The 15,448-nt window shown below is 42.9% G+C and overlaps 1 protein-coding gene across 1 annotated transcript in view; it reads right to left on the bottom strand.

Moving 5' to 3' along the window:
* Positions 1 to 14,087, bottom strand: part of LOC123727740 (ephrin-B2a-like) — an 18,692-nt gene extending 4,605 nt beyond the window's left edge. Inside the window, exon 1 of the mRNA XM_045696744.1 lies at positions 14,033 to 14,087. Within this exon, the coding sequence (XP_045552700.1) occupies positions 14,033 to 14,087 (55 nt within the window). The remainder of the gene's footprint in view (positions 1 to 14,032) is intronic.
* Between the last annotated feature and the right edge of the window lie 1,361 nt (positions 14,088 to 15,448).

Genomic DNA, 15,448 nt, shown 5'->3' with positions numbered 1-15,448 from the left:
AGTATACTACAATACAGTAGTCATTATACTACAATACAGTAGTCATTATACTACAATACAGTAGTCATTATACTACAATACAGTAGTCAGACCAACAGCCAGGTCGTTATACTACAATACAGTAGTCATTATACTACAATACAGTAGTCATTATACTACAATACAGTAGTCATTATACTACAATACAGTAGTCAGACCAAACAGCCACGTCATTATACTACAATACAGTAGTCAGTATACTACAATACAGTAGTCATTATACTACAATACAGTAGTCAGACCAACAGCCACGTCATTATACTACAATACAGAAGTCATTATACTACAATACAGTAGTCATTATACTACAATACAGTAGTCACGCTAACAGCCACATCATTATACTACAATACAGTAGTCATTATACTACAATACAGTAGTCAGACCATCAGCCACATCATTATACTACAATACAGTAGTCATTATACTACAATACAGTAGTCAGACCATCAGCCACATCATTATACTACAATACAGTAGTCATTATACTACAATACAGTAGTCATTATACTACAATACAGTAGTCAGACCATCAGCCACATCATTATACTACAATACAGTAGTCAGACCATCAGCCACGTCCCAAATCTCAGTTTGCATATTAGGCAACGTAGCTAGTCAATCAAGCAACTGAAGGACATGAACGTAGCTAGCCGAGGTTAGCTAGTCAATCAAGCAACTGAAGGACATGAACGTAGCTAGCCGAAGTTAGCTGGTCAATCAAGCAACTGAAGGACATGAACGTAGCTAGCCGAAGTTAGCTGGTCAATCAAGCAACTGAAGGACATGAACGTAGCTAGCGGGTTAGCTGGTCAATCAAGCAACTGAAGGACATGAACGTAGCTAGCGAGGTTAGCTGGTCAATCAAGCAACTGAAGGACATGAACGTAGCTAGCCGGGTTAGCTGGTCAATCAAGCAACTGAAGGACATGAACGTAGCTAGCCGAGGTTAGCTGGTCAATCAAGCAACTGAAGGACATGAACGTAGCTAGCCGAAGTTAGCTGGTCAATCAAGCAACTGAAGGACATGAACGTAGCTAGCCGAAGTTAGCTGGTCAATCAAGCAACTGAAGGACATGAACGTAGCTAGCCGAAGTTAGCTGGTCAATCAAGCAACTGAAGGACATGAACGTAGCTAGCCGAAGTTAGCTGGTCAATCAAGCAACTGAAGGACATGAACGTAGCTAGCCGAAGTTAGCTAGTCAATCAAGCAACTGAAGGACATGAACGTAGCTAGCCGAAGTTAGCTAGTCAATCAAGCAACTGAAGGACATGAACGTAGCTGGCGAAGTTAGCTAGTCAATCAAGCAACTGAAGGACATGAACGTAGCTAGCCGAAGTTAGCTAGTCAATCAAGCAACTGAAGGACATGAACGTAGCTAGCGAAGTTAGCTAGTCAATCAAGCAACTGAAGGACATGAACGTAGCTAGCCGAAGTTAGCTAGTCAATCAAGCAACTGAAGGACATGAACGTAGCTAGCCGAGGTTAGCTAGTCAATCAAGCAACTGAAGGACATGAACGTAGCTAGCCGGAAGTTAGCTAGTCAATCAAGCAACTGAAGGACATGAACGTAGCTAGGCGAAGTTAGCTAGTCAATCAAGCAACTGAAGGACATGAACGTAGCTAGCCGAAGTTAGCTAGTCAATCAAGCAACTGAAGGACATGAACGTAGCTAGCCGAAGTTAGCTAGTCAATCAAGCAACTGAAGGACATGAACGTAGCTAGCCGGGTTAGCTAGTCAATCAAGCAACTGAAGGACATGAACGTAGCTAGCCGGGTTAGCTAGTCAATCAAGCAACTGAAGGACATGAACGTAGCTAGCGGCGAAGTTAGCTAGTCAATCAAGCAACTGGAGGACATGAACGTAGCTAGCCGGGGTTAGCTAGTCAATCAAGCAACTGGAGGACATGAACGTAGCTAGCCGAAGTTAGCTAGTCAATCAAGCAACTGAAGGACATGAACGTAGCTAGCCGAAGTTAGCTAGTCAATCAAGCAACTGAAGGACATGAACGTAGCTAGCCGGGTTAGCTAGTCAATCAAGCAACTGAAGGACATGAACGTAGCTAGCCGAGGTTAGCTAGTCAATCAAGCAACTGAAGGACATGAACGTAGCTAGCCGAAGTTAGCTAGTCAATCAAGCAACTGAAGGACATGAACGTAGCTAGCGGGGTTAGCTAGTCAATCAAGCAACTGAAGGACATGAACGTAGCTAGCCGAAGTTAGCTAGTCAATCAAGCAACTGAAGGACATGAACGTAGCTAGCGAAGTTAGCTAGTCAATCAAGCAACTGAAGGACATGAACGTAGCTAGCCGAAGTTAGCTAGTCAATCAAGCAACTGAAGGACATGAACGTAGCTAGCCGAAGTTAACTGGTCAATCAAGCAACTGAAGGACATGAACGTAGCTAGCCGGGTTAGCTAGTCAATCAAGCAACTGAAGGACATGAACGTAGCTAGCGAAGTTAGCTAGTCAATCAAGCAACTGAAGGACATGAACGTAGCTAGCCGAAGTTAGCTAGTCAATCAAGCAACTGAAGGACATGAACGTAGCTAGCCGAAGTTAGCTGGTCAATCAAGCAACTGAAGGACATGAACGTAGCTAGCCGAAGTTAGCTGGTCAATCAAGCAACTGAAGGACATGAACGTAGCTAGCCAAAGTTAGCTAGTCAATCAAGCAACTCTAGCCCAGACGTTAGAGTTGCTTTGCAGCTTCCAGTTTCATTTCCCCCCCAAAATAAAAAAAAAGTCTAGAGCTTGTTTTAGAACTGCATTCAATAACGACATTACACCAGTAGATGGCGTAGTGTAGCCTCGGGCCAATGAGAATGATAAAGACAAAGAAGAGCCTCGTCTAGAATAACAGCCTGATCGGCAAAAAAAAAATAGAAAGTAAAATCTGATTTTGTTCTCGGCCTATTCCTCTATCTGCTGTGTGTTGTTTAGTGGACATATAATGGCATAATTTATTTTTTTATAGCCGCGTGAGTCTACTGTGGCGATCATGTGACCTAATGAATAACACGTTTCCCCAGTATTTGGGAGCACGGACTATAGGTGTCACGTTCTGACCAGTAAAATGGGGTTATTTGTTATTGTAGTTTGGTCAGGATGTGGCGGGGGGGGGTATTTGTTTTATATGGTTTTGCGCGTTATGTGTATGTAGAGGGGTATTGTATTTATGTGTATCCGGGGTTTTTGGTATATGTGTTTATGTAAGAGGGGTGTTTGTTTAGAGTATTCCGGGGTTTTTGGGTAATGTTCTATGTTTTGTATTTCTATGGTATTTTCTATGTTGTGTATTTCTTTGTTTTTGGCCTTGTGTGGCTCTCAATCAGGAACAGCTTGTACATCGTTGTTGCTGATTGGGAGTCATACTTAGGTAGCCCTTTTTTTACACCTGTCCCTTTTGTGGGAAGTTGTTTTTTTGCACTGCTGTGTTGTTAGCATGCAATACTGTTCGTTCGTTTTTTTTTCTTGTTTTTCTTTTGTGTTCGAACAATAAAAGTTGTTAATATGAGCAGTCAACCCACTGCGCCTTGGTTTACTTCGTACAACGACCGTTACAATAGGCTTTATATTATGCATTATGACTGTTGTATTTAGTGAATTCCACTCTGTGCGGAGACTTGTTATAGCCGTTTGCATTGCTCGACCACCATCACACAGAGGCTATATCCCATATCAATAAATGAGACAAAAACTAAATATTGATTAAGTGTTGGCTATAAACCTGTCCTGAGCTAAATAGCCAAAGGGGTCCCAAATGGTCAAGATTATCTATAGCCTATTCTCATTGCCAGATCTGCTTTCCCTATCAGCCCCTGCACTTGCTTCGTCAACTATTTAAATGTATATAGAGTTTATATTTAGAGGCCAGTGAGACAATTATTAGGAATCAATTTGCAAGTATGAATGTGAATGAATACTGAACATGAATACTTGTAAATTGATTCCTAATAATTGTCTCACTGGCCTCTATATACTTGTTAAACTAAATAGTTGAAGAAGCACGTGCAGGGGCTGATAAGGAAAACAGATCTGGCTAGGCTATAGATAGTCTTGACCGTTTGGGCTCCCGAGTGGCGCAGCGGCGTAAAGCACTGTGTCTCAGTGCAAGAGGCATCACTACAGTCCCTGGTTCAATTCCAGGCTTTGAGTCCCATAGGGCGGCCCGGGTTTGGTCGTCATTGTAAATAAGAATTTGTTCTTAACTGACTTGCCTTGTTAAATTAAAAAATAAACGATTCCTAATAATTCTGATAAAAAGTTTGAGACCGTTGTTAAATCTTTCACACGATACAAGTTTTACGTTTGCGAATCTTAGTTTTGCACATGCTCAGTTCAACGCTAGACGTCCATTAGACCCGATGGTGCGATTCTATGCTGCGAGCTTAGCCACCCAACGTTGCCATGACATCGGTCCCGTGTGGCTCAGTTGGTAGAGCATTGTGTTTGCAACGCCAGGGTTGTGGGTTTAATTCCCACGGGGGACCAGTACGGGAAGAAAAAAATATATAATAATTTTTAAAAAATGTATGAAATGTATGCATTCAAGTCGCTCTGGATAAGAGCGTCTGCTAAATGACTAAAATGTAATGTAAATGTAAGTGTGATTCTATGCGCGAGCTTAGCTAGCCAACGTTGCCATGGCATCGGGTGGCTTGTGCATAAAAAGGGAATTATGTTCCATTTATACACGCTTAAATATGGTCGGAATCGGGGCCATAGAGAGGAGCAGCTACATCAACCTCCAACCCAACTCCATCCCTCCAACCCAACTCCATCCCCTCTAACCCAACTCCATCCCTCCAACCCAACTCCATCCCTCTAATCCAACTCCATCCCTCCAACCCAACTCCATCCCTCCAATCCAACTCCATCCCTCCAACCCAACTCCATCCCTCCAAGCCAACTCCATCCCTCCAACCCAACTCCATCCCTCCAATCCAACTCCATCCCTCTACTCCAACTCCATCCCTCCACTCCAACTCCATCCCTCCACTCCAACTCCATCCCTCCAACCCAACTCCATCCCTCCAATCCAACTCCATCCCTCTAACCCAACTCCATCCCTCCAATCCAACTCCATCTCTCCAATCCAACTCCATCCCTCTAATCCAACTCCATCCCTCCAACCCAACTCCATCCCCTCCAATCCAACTCCATCCCTCTAACCCAACTCCATCCCTCCAATCCAACTCCATCCCTCCAATCCAACTCCATCCCTCCAACCCAACTCCATCCCTCCAACTCCATCTCTCCAATCCAACTCCATCCCTCCAACCCAACTCCATCCCTCCAACCCAACTCCATCCCTCTAATCCAACTCCATCCCTCCAACCCAACTCCATCCCTCCAGCTCCATCTCTCCAATCCAACTCCATGCCTCCAATCCAACTCCATCCCTCCAATCCAACTCCATCCCTCTAATCCAACTCCATCCCTCCAACCCAACTCCATCTCTCCAATCCAACTCCATCCCTCCAATCCAACTCCATCCCTCCAATCCAACTCCATCCCTCCAAGCCAACTCCATCCCTCCAACCCAACTCCATCCCTCCAATCCAACTCCATCCCTCCACTCCAACTCCATCCCTCTAATCCAACTCCATCCCCTCTACTCCAACTCCATCCCTCCAACCCAACTCCATCCCTCCAACTCCATCCCTCAACCCAACTCCATCCCTCCAATCCAACTCCATCCCTCTAACCCAACTCCATCCTACCTCCAACTCCATCTCTCTCCAACTCCATCCCCTCCAAGCCAACTCCATCCCTCCAACCCAACTCCATCCCTCCAATCCAACTCCATCTCTCCAACCCAACTCCATCCCTCCAAGCCAACTCCATCCCTCCAACCCAACTCCATCCCTCCAATCCAACTCCATCCTCCAATCCAACTCCATCTCTCCAATCCAACTCCATCCCTCCACTCCAACTCCATCCCTCCCAACTCCATCCCTCCAACCCAACTCCATCCCTCCAACCCAATTCCATCCTCCAACTCCATCCTCCAAACTTCATACCCAACTCCATCCCTCCAATCCAACTCCATCCCTCCAATCCAACTCCATCCCTCCACTCCAACTCCATCCCTCCACTCCAACTCCATCCCCTCCAACTCCATCCCTCCAATCCAACTCCATCCCTCCACTCCAACTCCATCCTCCATCCAACTCCATCCCTCCACCAACTCCATCCCTCCAACCCAACTCCATCTCAATCCAACTCCATCCCTCCAATCCAACTCCATCCCTCCACCCAACTCCATCCCTCCTCCAACTCCATCCCTCAACTCCATCCCTAACTAGCTCCAACCAACCCTCCCAGCTCCTAACCCTAACCCTAGCTCCTAAATCCTAAACCTAGCTCCCAACCCCAAACCTAGCTCCCAACCCTAACCCTTGCTCCTAACCCCAACCCTAGCTCCCAACCCTAACCCTAACCCCAACTCTAGCTCCTAACCAACCTTAACCTCAACCCTAACCCTAACTTCTAGCTCCTAACCCTAGCGCCTAACCCTAACCCTAACTTCTAGCTCCTAACCCTAAACACTAACCCTAACCCCAACCCTAACCCTAACCCTAGCTCCTAACCCTATCCTAACCCTAACCCTAACCCTAACCCTAACCCTAACCCCAACCCCAACCCTAACCTCAACCCTAACCCTCCTAACCCTAAACCCTAACCCTAGCCCTAAACCCAACCCTAACCCTAACTCTAGCTCCTAACCCTAACCCTAACCCCAACCACAGCTCCTAAACCCTAACCCTAACCCTAACTACAGCTCCTAACCCTAACCCTAACCCCCTAACCACTAACCTAGCTCCTAACCCCAACCCTAACCCTAACCCTAACCCTAACCCTAACTCTAGCTCCTAACCCTAACCCTAACCCCCAACCTCAACCTCCAGCTCCCAACCCTAACTCTAGCCCTCAACCTAACCCCAACCCCTAACCCTAACTCTAGCTCCTAACCCTAACCCTAACCCCTAACCCTAACTCTAGCTCCTAACCCTAACCCTAACCCTAACTCAAGCCCACCGTATAGTATAGTATTGTATAGTATAAGTATTGTATAGTATTGTATAGTATAGTATAGTATTGTATAGTATAGTATAGTATCGTATTGTATAGTATTGTATAGTATAGTATAGTATAGTATTGTATAGTATTGTATAGTATAGCATTGTATAGTATAGATTGATGTATGTATAGTATAGTGTAGTATAGTATAGTATTGTAATAGTTAGATTGTATAGATTGTATAGTATTGTATAGTATAGTATAGTATGTATAGTATAGTATTGTATAGTATTGTATTGTATAGTATAGTATAGTATAGTATAGTATAGTATAGTATAGTATTGTATAGTATTGTATTGTATAGTATAGCATAGTATAGCATACAGTATATAGTATAGTATAGTATAGTATAGTATAGTGTATGGTATAGTATTGTATAGTATAGTATAGTATAGTATTGTATATAGTATAGTATAGTATAGTATAGTATAGTATTGTATAGTATTGTATTGTATAGTATAGTATAGTATAGTATAGTATAGTATATAGTATAGTATAGTATTGTATATATAGTATAGTATAGCATAGTATTGTATAGTATAGTATTGTATAGTACTTGTATAGTATAGTATAGTATTGTATATATAGTATAGTATAGTATTGTATAGATTGTATAGTATAGTATAGTATAGTATTGTATAGTATTGTATAGTATAGTATTGTATAGTATAGTATTGTATGTATTGTATAGTATATGTAGTATAGTATAGTATTGTATAGTATAGATGTATAGTATTGTATAGTATAGTGTATAGTATAGTATAGTATAGTATAGTATATAGTATATATATATACAGAAGGGGCAAGGGGTGCAATGTAAAATCACTTACAACACAGTGCAGTATACACAAGGGGCAAGGCAAGGCAGGTGGAGTATAAAAAGTGCATAGTATTGTAATAGCATAGTATAGTATGGGGTATAGTATAGTATAGTATTGTATAGTATTGTATAGTATATAGCATGTATAGTATAGTATAGTATAGTATAGTATATATAGCATTGTATAGTATAGTATAGCATAGTATTGTATAGTATTGTATAGTATAGTACGTATAGTATAGTTGATGTATAGTATAGTGTAGTATAGTATAGTATTGTATAGTATAGTATTGTATAGTACTTTGTATAGTATAGTATAGTATTGTATAGTATTGTATTGTATAGTATAGTATTGTATAGTATAGTATTGTATAGTATTGTATAGTATAGTATTGTATAGTATTGTATAGTATTGTATAGTATAGTATTGTATATTGGGTATGTGTGTTAGGGCAGCAGCAACACAGGTAGTTTCATTCTAGCTAATTACATAGGCCTAATAACATATCCACACAAGCTAGCTAACGAGCAGATTTAATACCATCAACAAATAGATAGCCGCTTTTCCGATGTAATCGTGTGTTTAGGAAGCATCAAACTAGCTAAATAGTTTTTTTTTAAAAATATTTTGGTATGTTAAGAATTATGTAAACATGGGGGTGCCCTGGAAGGTCTGTACGCTGTTCAGTATGTTCTGCTCTTCTACCAGTAACGTTATGCATCATAGCTACAGGTGAACAACAGCTTGGCAGAAACTCTCTCAAGTATTCATATACACTCTCATTCTCTCATTGTCATGTCTTTCTTCCTACACACACACACATACAGACACACACACACACACAGACACACACACACACACACACACACACACACACACACACACACACACACACACACAAAGCACCCAGACAAAGACACACACGCACACAGACAACACAATACACACACATAACTTACTCTCTGTCCTACTCTCAGTACTAGCTTCATGGATATGGCTCTGCACATCCCCTCCATCAGTGCTGTCCAGGCCCTGTAGAGAGCTGGTGGAGGTCGTGCTGAGAAAGAGAGGAGGGAGGGAGGGAGGGAGGAGGGAGTGGAGTGGGAGGGAGGGAGGGGAGGGTGGGAGGGAGAGAACATTGAATAGATAAATAGTAGACATTATACATATCCCAACGCAGTAATTTATAAAACATTCCTACATGGCCGCAACATTCTCAGTATCAGACTCGCCTTAATGACGACTGGATCACACTTCTTTTCAACAGTGTTTATTGTGTTTTGGGTATACAGGAAGCATATTAATTATCCAATGAAACGCTGCGTTTGCCTTTTGGCAGCGTTGCGTTGCAGAGCCAGTTTCAAAAAGGCTCTGTGTGGGTGCATAAATTGGATTTATCGACAGAAATGCAGTGGAAATGAATATGGAACTTTCCTCAAGTGCATAATTTGCTAAGACCGTAGGTGAATAAAGAATAATAATAATAATATAATAGTAAATAAATATAATAAATATAAATATAAATATAATAAATAAATATACTGTAGATCGAGGAATTATTCAGTTGTAACGCGCTCTGCGGTGTGGCTACTCTTGCAACTCGAAATAATTTAATTAAACGTGAAAAACCTCCCACTCAGCTGGCCAAACAGTTTTTCTCTGTTTGGAGTTTAATCAATGGGATTTTCAGTAGTTTATCTTAATAAGCCATCCATCAAATAGGTATACTTTAATTTAGAATTTTGTTGTCGAAAGACCAATAGGGGGGCCCAGTTAAATAAAGGAAGTACGGCCCTGACCAGTATAGAGGATTATTTGTTGGCTGTAGTTTGTCAGACGTGGCAGAGGGTAATAGTTTATGTATTGGTTGGGTTTTTTTCTATTGTGTATGTTTATGTTGTTTCTATGTTAGTTAAACTTGGGGTATGGACCTCACCGAAGGCATTAGCTGCCTTTATCAGAGTCCTATATATTATGTATGGTCTTGTTGTTTGTGGGTAGTTATTTTAGTACTGCTATACTGGTTCCTGGCGGGTTTTTTTGATTGGGAGTCCATATTAGGTGTGTTTGGTTTGTTTGTGGGTAGTTGAGCGAGCACTGCTATACTGTTCTATGGCCGTGATTGGGAGTCAATATAATAGGCATGGTCTTGTTGTTTGGTGGGTGTTGAGCGAGCACTGCTATACTGTTCCTGGGGCCCTTGGATTGGGAGTCCTATATGTTAGGTGTGTTTGGTCTTGTTGTTTGTGGGTAGAGTTGTTTTAGCACTGCATATACTAAGTTCTGAAGTGTTTGTTTTTTGTTTGTTGTAGGTTACATTATAATAAATTATTATGATGAGCACGCAAACTGCCGGTGTGTATTGGTCACTTTTTCCGACAGCGATTTTAAACATATCTTCTGACGAGGAGGAATGTGACATTTAATTTAAATTTTTTCGACAGACTCAGGGGGCGCCTAGTTCAAAATGAAGCGGGTTAGATTATTACACCAATGAGAAAAGCCATGTAGATTAATTTGGGGACGTTTTTAAGAATGTGAAAAAAGTACCCAATTTGTGCGTAGTGGCAAAGAATCTTTAATAGAAAATGACTCAAGTAAAAAGTGAAAGATACCCAGTAAAATACGACTTGAGTAAAAGTCTAGAAGTATTTGGGTTTAAATATACTGAAGTATCAAAAGTAAAATGTAATTGCAAAATATATTAAGTATATAAGTAAAAGTATAAATCATTTAAAAATAATTTATATTAGGCAATCCAAACAGGCAAATTTTTGTTTTTTTAAATTAGATAGTACAACACTAGACATAATTTACAAATGAAGCATGTGTTTAGTGAGTTGCTAGATCAGAGGCAGTAGGGATGACCAGGGATGTTTTGTTTTAGTGAGTCTCAGATCAGGAGGCAGTAGGGATGACCAGGGATGTTTTCTGTTTAGTGAGTCCTCAGATCAGAGGCAGTAGGGAGTAGTGTTTCTGTTTAGTGGAGTCCTCCAGATCTAGAGGCAGTAGGGGATGACTCAGGGATGGTCGTTCTAGTGAGAGTCTCAGATCAGAGGCAGTAGGGATGACTCAGGGATGTTCTCTGTTTAGTTAGTCCTCCAGAGGATCAGAGGCAGTAGAGAGATGACCAGGGACGTTTCTCTGTTTAGTGAGTCTCCAGATCAGAGGCAGTATGACAGGGACGGTTCTCGTTTAGTGAGTCTCAGATCAGAGGCAGTAGGGGATGACTAGGGACGTTTTGTTTAGTGAGTTCAGATCATAAAGGGTAGGGATGACCATGTTGTTAGTGAGTTCAGATCAGAGGTAGGGATGACCAGGGATGTTTTCTGTTTAGTGAGTCCTCAGATCAGAGGCAGTAGAGATGACCAGGATGCTCTCGTTTAGTGAGTTCAGATCAGAGGAGTAGGGATGATCAGGGATGTTTTGTTTAGTGAGTCTCAGATCAGAGGCGGTAGGGGATGACCAGGGATGTTTCTGTTTAGTGAGTCCTCCAGATCAGAGGCGGTAGGGATGATGGATGTTCTGTTTAGTGAGTCTCAGATCAGAGGCAGTAGGGGATGACCAGGGATGTTTTTGTTTAGTGAGTCTCCAGGGATCAGAGGCAGTAGGGATGACTCCAGGGATGTTTTCTGTTTAGTGAAGTTCAGATCAGAGGCAGTAGGGACTCACCAGGGATGTTTTCTGTTTAGTGAGTCCTCCAGATCAGAAACAGTAGGGGACACCAGGGATGTTCTCTCTGGTTTGAGTGAGTTCAGATCAGAGGCAGTAGGGGACGACCAGGGATGTTCTCTAGTTTAGTGAGTCTCATAGAGAGTAGGGATGACTCAGGGATGTTCTCGTTTAGTGAGTCTCAGATCAGAGGCAGTAGGGACGCAGTTGTAGTAAGATCAGAGCAGTAGGGACGACTCAGGGATGTTTTGTTTAGTGAGTTCAGATCAGAGGCAGTAGGGACGACTTGTTGTTTAGTGAGTTGGGATCAGAGGCAGTAGGGATGAATGCTCTGTTGTAGGCGAGTCCCAGATCCAGAGGCGTAGGGATGACAGGGATGTTTCTGTTGAAAGTAATCTGAGATGAAGGATTTTGTTAGAGTTCAGATCAGAGGCAGTAGAGATGACAGGGATTTCCCTGTTTGTAGAGTCCTCAGATCAGGAGGAGAGTAGGGGATGACCAGGGATGTTCTCTGTTTAGTGAGTTCAGATCAGAGGCAGTAGAGATGACCAGGGATGTTTTCTTTTAGCGAGTCTCAGATCAGAGGCAGTAGAGATGACCAGGGATGCTTCCTCTGTTTAATTAGATAGAGGCAAGTAGGGATGAAGGGATGTTGTTTGAGGAGTAGATCAGAGGGGATGAACAGGGATGTTTTTGTTTTAGGAGTCTCCAGATCAGAGGCAGTAGGGAATGACAGGGATGTTCTCTGTTTAGTGAGTCCTCAGATCAGGAGAGGCAGTAGGGATGACAGGATGTTCTCTGTTTAAGTAGATAGAGGAGAGGAGATGACAGGGATGTTTTGTTGTAGTGAGTTCAGATCAGAGGCAGTAGGGATGTGAAGGGATGTTCCTGTTTAGCGAGTCCTCCAGATCAGAGGCAGAGGGATGACAGAGATGTTTTTGTTTAGTGGGTACCAGATCAGAGGCAGTAGGAGTGACAGGGGATGTGTTCTCTGTTTAGTGAGTTCGAGATCAGAGGCATGGGATGAACAGATGGATGTTTCTGCTTTAGTGAAGTTCAGATCAGGAGGCAGTAGGGGATGACCAGGGATGTTCTCTGTTTAGTGAGTCTCCAGATCAGAGGCAGTAGGGATGACCAGGGAAGGTTCTCTGGGTTTAATTCAGATCAGAGGGTAGGGGATGACAGGGATGTTCTCTGTTTAGCGAGTCCTCCGAGATCAGAGGCAGTAGGATGAAGGGATGTTTGTTTTAGTGAGTTCAGATCAGAGGCAGTAGGGATGACCAGGGAGTGTTTCTTGTTTAGAGTTAATGAGAGGAAGTAGGGGATGACTCAGGGATGTGTTGACCCTCAGATCAGAGGGAGTAGGGGATGAACAGGGATGTTCTTCTGTAGTGAGTTCAGATCAGAGGCAGTAGGGATGACCAGGATGTTTTGTTTAGTGAGTTCCAGATCAGAGCAGTAGGGACGACCAGGGATGTTCCTCTGTTTAGTGAGTTAGATCAGAGACAGTAGGGATGACTCAGGGATGTTCTCTGTTTAGTGAGTTCAGATCAGAGGCAGTAGGGATGACTAGGGATGTTCTCTGTTTAGTGAGTTCAGATCAGAGGGCAGTAGGACGACCAGGGATGTTCTTGTTTAGTGAGTTCCAGATCAGAGGCAGTAGGGACGACCAGGGATGTTCTGTTGATTCAGATCAGAGGCAGTAGGGATGACTAGGGATGTTTCTGTTTAAGAATTTGTGATCAGAGGCAGTAGGGATGAATGTTCTGTTTAGAGTCCCTCCAGATCAGAGGCAGTAGGGATGACAGGGAGTGTTCTCTGTTTAGTGAGTTCAGATCAGAGGAAACAGGGGATGACAGGGATGTTCTCTGTTTAGTGAGTCCTCCAGATTCTAGAGGGAGTAGGGACTGAATAGGGATGTTCTCTGTTTAGTGAGCTCCAGATCAGAGGCAATAGGGATGAAACAGGGATGTTTCTGATAAGTGTGTGAATTAGAATTTTCGATATTGGGTGTAGGAAAAAATGTATGGAGTAAAAAGTACATAATTTTCTTTTAGGAATGTAGTGAAGTTAAAAGTTGTCCAAAATATAATTAGTAAAGTAAAGTACAGAATACAAAAACTATACTAAACTAGTAGTACTTTTTAAAAGTATTTTTACCCAACTACTTTTATACCACTGGAATTTTTTAGGTTAGGAAAGTATGTATGAATCATAACAAAAACGGCTTGGAGAGCCTTTACCCACTAAATATATTGATGAATTAAAAAGATTAACATTGGGGGAATATCCGATAGTTGTCACCATCAATGCTCAACTGGGGTGACATATTGGAAAGTGGAAACATTTAAGATCAATAAACTTATAAAATCTCCTCGAATTATGAACTAATCATGGAACTGTATAAAATTAACGGTCCGCTGCCGTGACGGCCCGAAGCGTTGTGGTGGGCGCCGTGAGGCCCGGCATCGTGAACCGTATCTCCAGTCTCGCGTTTAACCTAAGCAAAGTGTTGTTGAGTTTCTCATCATTTAAAATAAAGCTACACGTGTATAATATTTGCACAACGTTACCTAATCTGGTCAAACACAGCGTTTTTCCCCCGTACTTTACTAAGGGTTTGGTAACAGGCTGATTGGTGGCGGTATTTGAGCCAGTAAAAGGGGGCTTTACTATTCTTGGGAAGGGAATGACTTCAACAACTTCTCCAGGCCTGAGGGCAACACGCTTTCAGTAGGGGGTTAAATTGAAGATGTGTTAAATAAGAGTGGGCAATATGGTTGCTATTATCCTCAGTCATTTTCATCCAGATGATCAAGTTGTATATTGCAGCAAGCGTGATGAATGGGGCCTGATTTACCCAGCTATTATCAATAGATCTCATCAATAGATCTCATCATAGATCTCATCAATAGATCTCATCAGTAGTAAATGACAGTACATGGTGTTGATTTCTATCATAAAAAATAAAGTAATTCTTTCTGAAACTGTAGTTTCACCAATAACGTTACACACACACACACACACACACACACACACACACACACACACACACACACACACACACACACACACACACACACACACACACACACACACACACACACACACACACATTAGGACCACTTAGTTCAGATGACAGGTTCTCATGCTTCTAGCTAGGGTTGCCATGAGAGCTCACGTCAGTTTATGGTTTTTATGCTGTTAAAAGCATTGTGTGATTTGGGGGCAAACCCTAGAATCACAATGTCTGGCTTCCATGGAGGAAGAGCACTGTCAGAGCCTCAGAGTCCTGGGAGGTAGGGGAGGAGAGGAGAGGAGGGGAGAGGAGGAGGAGGAGGAGGAGAGGAGGGGAGAGGGAGGAGGAGGAGACAAGGGGAGAGGAGGAGGAGGAGGGGAGACAAGTGGGAGAGGAGGAGGAGGAGGAGGGAGGAGGACAAGGGGAGAGGAGGAGGGGAGGGAGGAGGAGACGAGGAGAGGAGGAGGAGGAGGAGGAGACAAGGGGAGAGGGAGGAGGAGGAGGAGGAGGAGGAGGGGAGTGAGGGGAGGAGGTAGACAAGGGGAGAGGAGGAGGAGGAGGAGAGACAAGGGGAGAGGAGGAGGAGGAGGAGGAGGAGGAGGAGGGAGGAGACAAGGGGTGTGGGCTTGGCAGGACATGGTGAGACTGCTCTCTGGATACTTCCCAAATGGATCTCTTTGTTTCCTACATAGTGCAATTACTCTTGAAAGCTCTGGTCTAAAGTAGTGCACTATAGGAATAGGGTTTATAGTGCCCTGGTCTAAAAACAGTACACTGTATAGGGAATAGGGTGCCATTTGGGATAAAACCT

This window comes from Salmo salar, chromosome ssa16 (genome assembly GCF_905237065.1).
Source record: "Salmo salar chromosome ssa16, Ssal_v3.1, whole genome shotgun sequence".
NCBI classification, from domain to species: Eukaryota; Metazoa; Chordata; class Actinopteri; order Salmoniformes; family Salmonidae; genus Salmo; species Salmo salar.
This window is presented reverse-complemented; position numbering and strand designations above follow the sequence as displayed.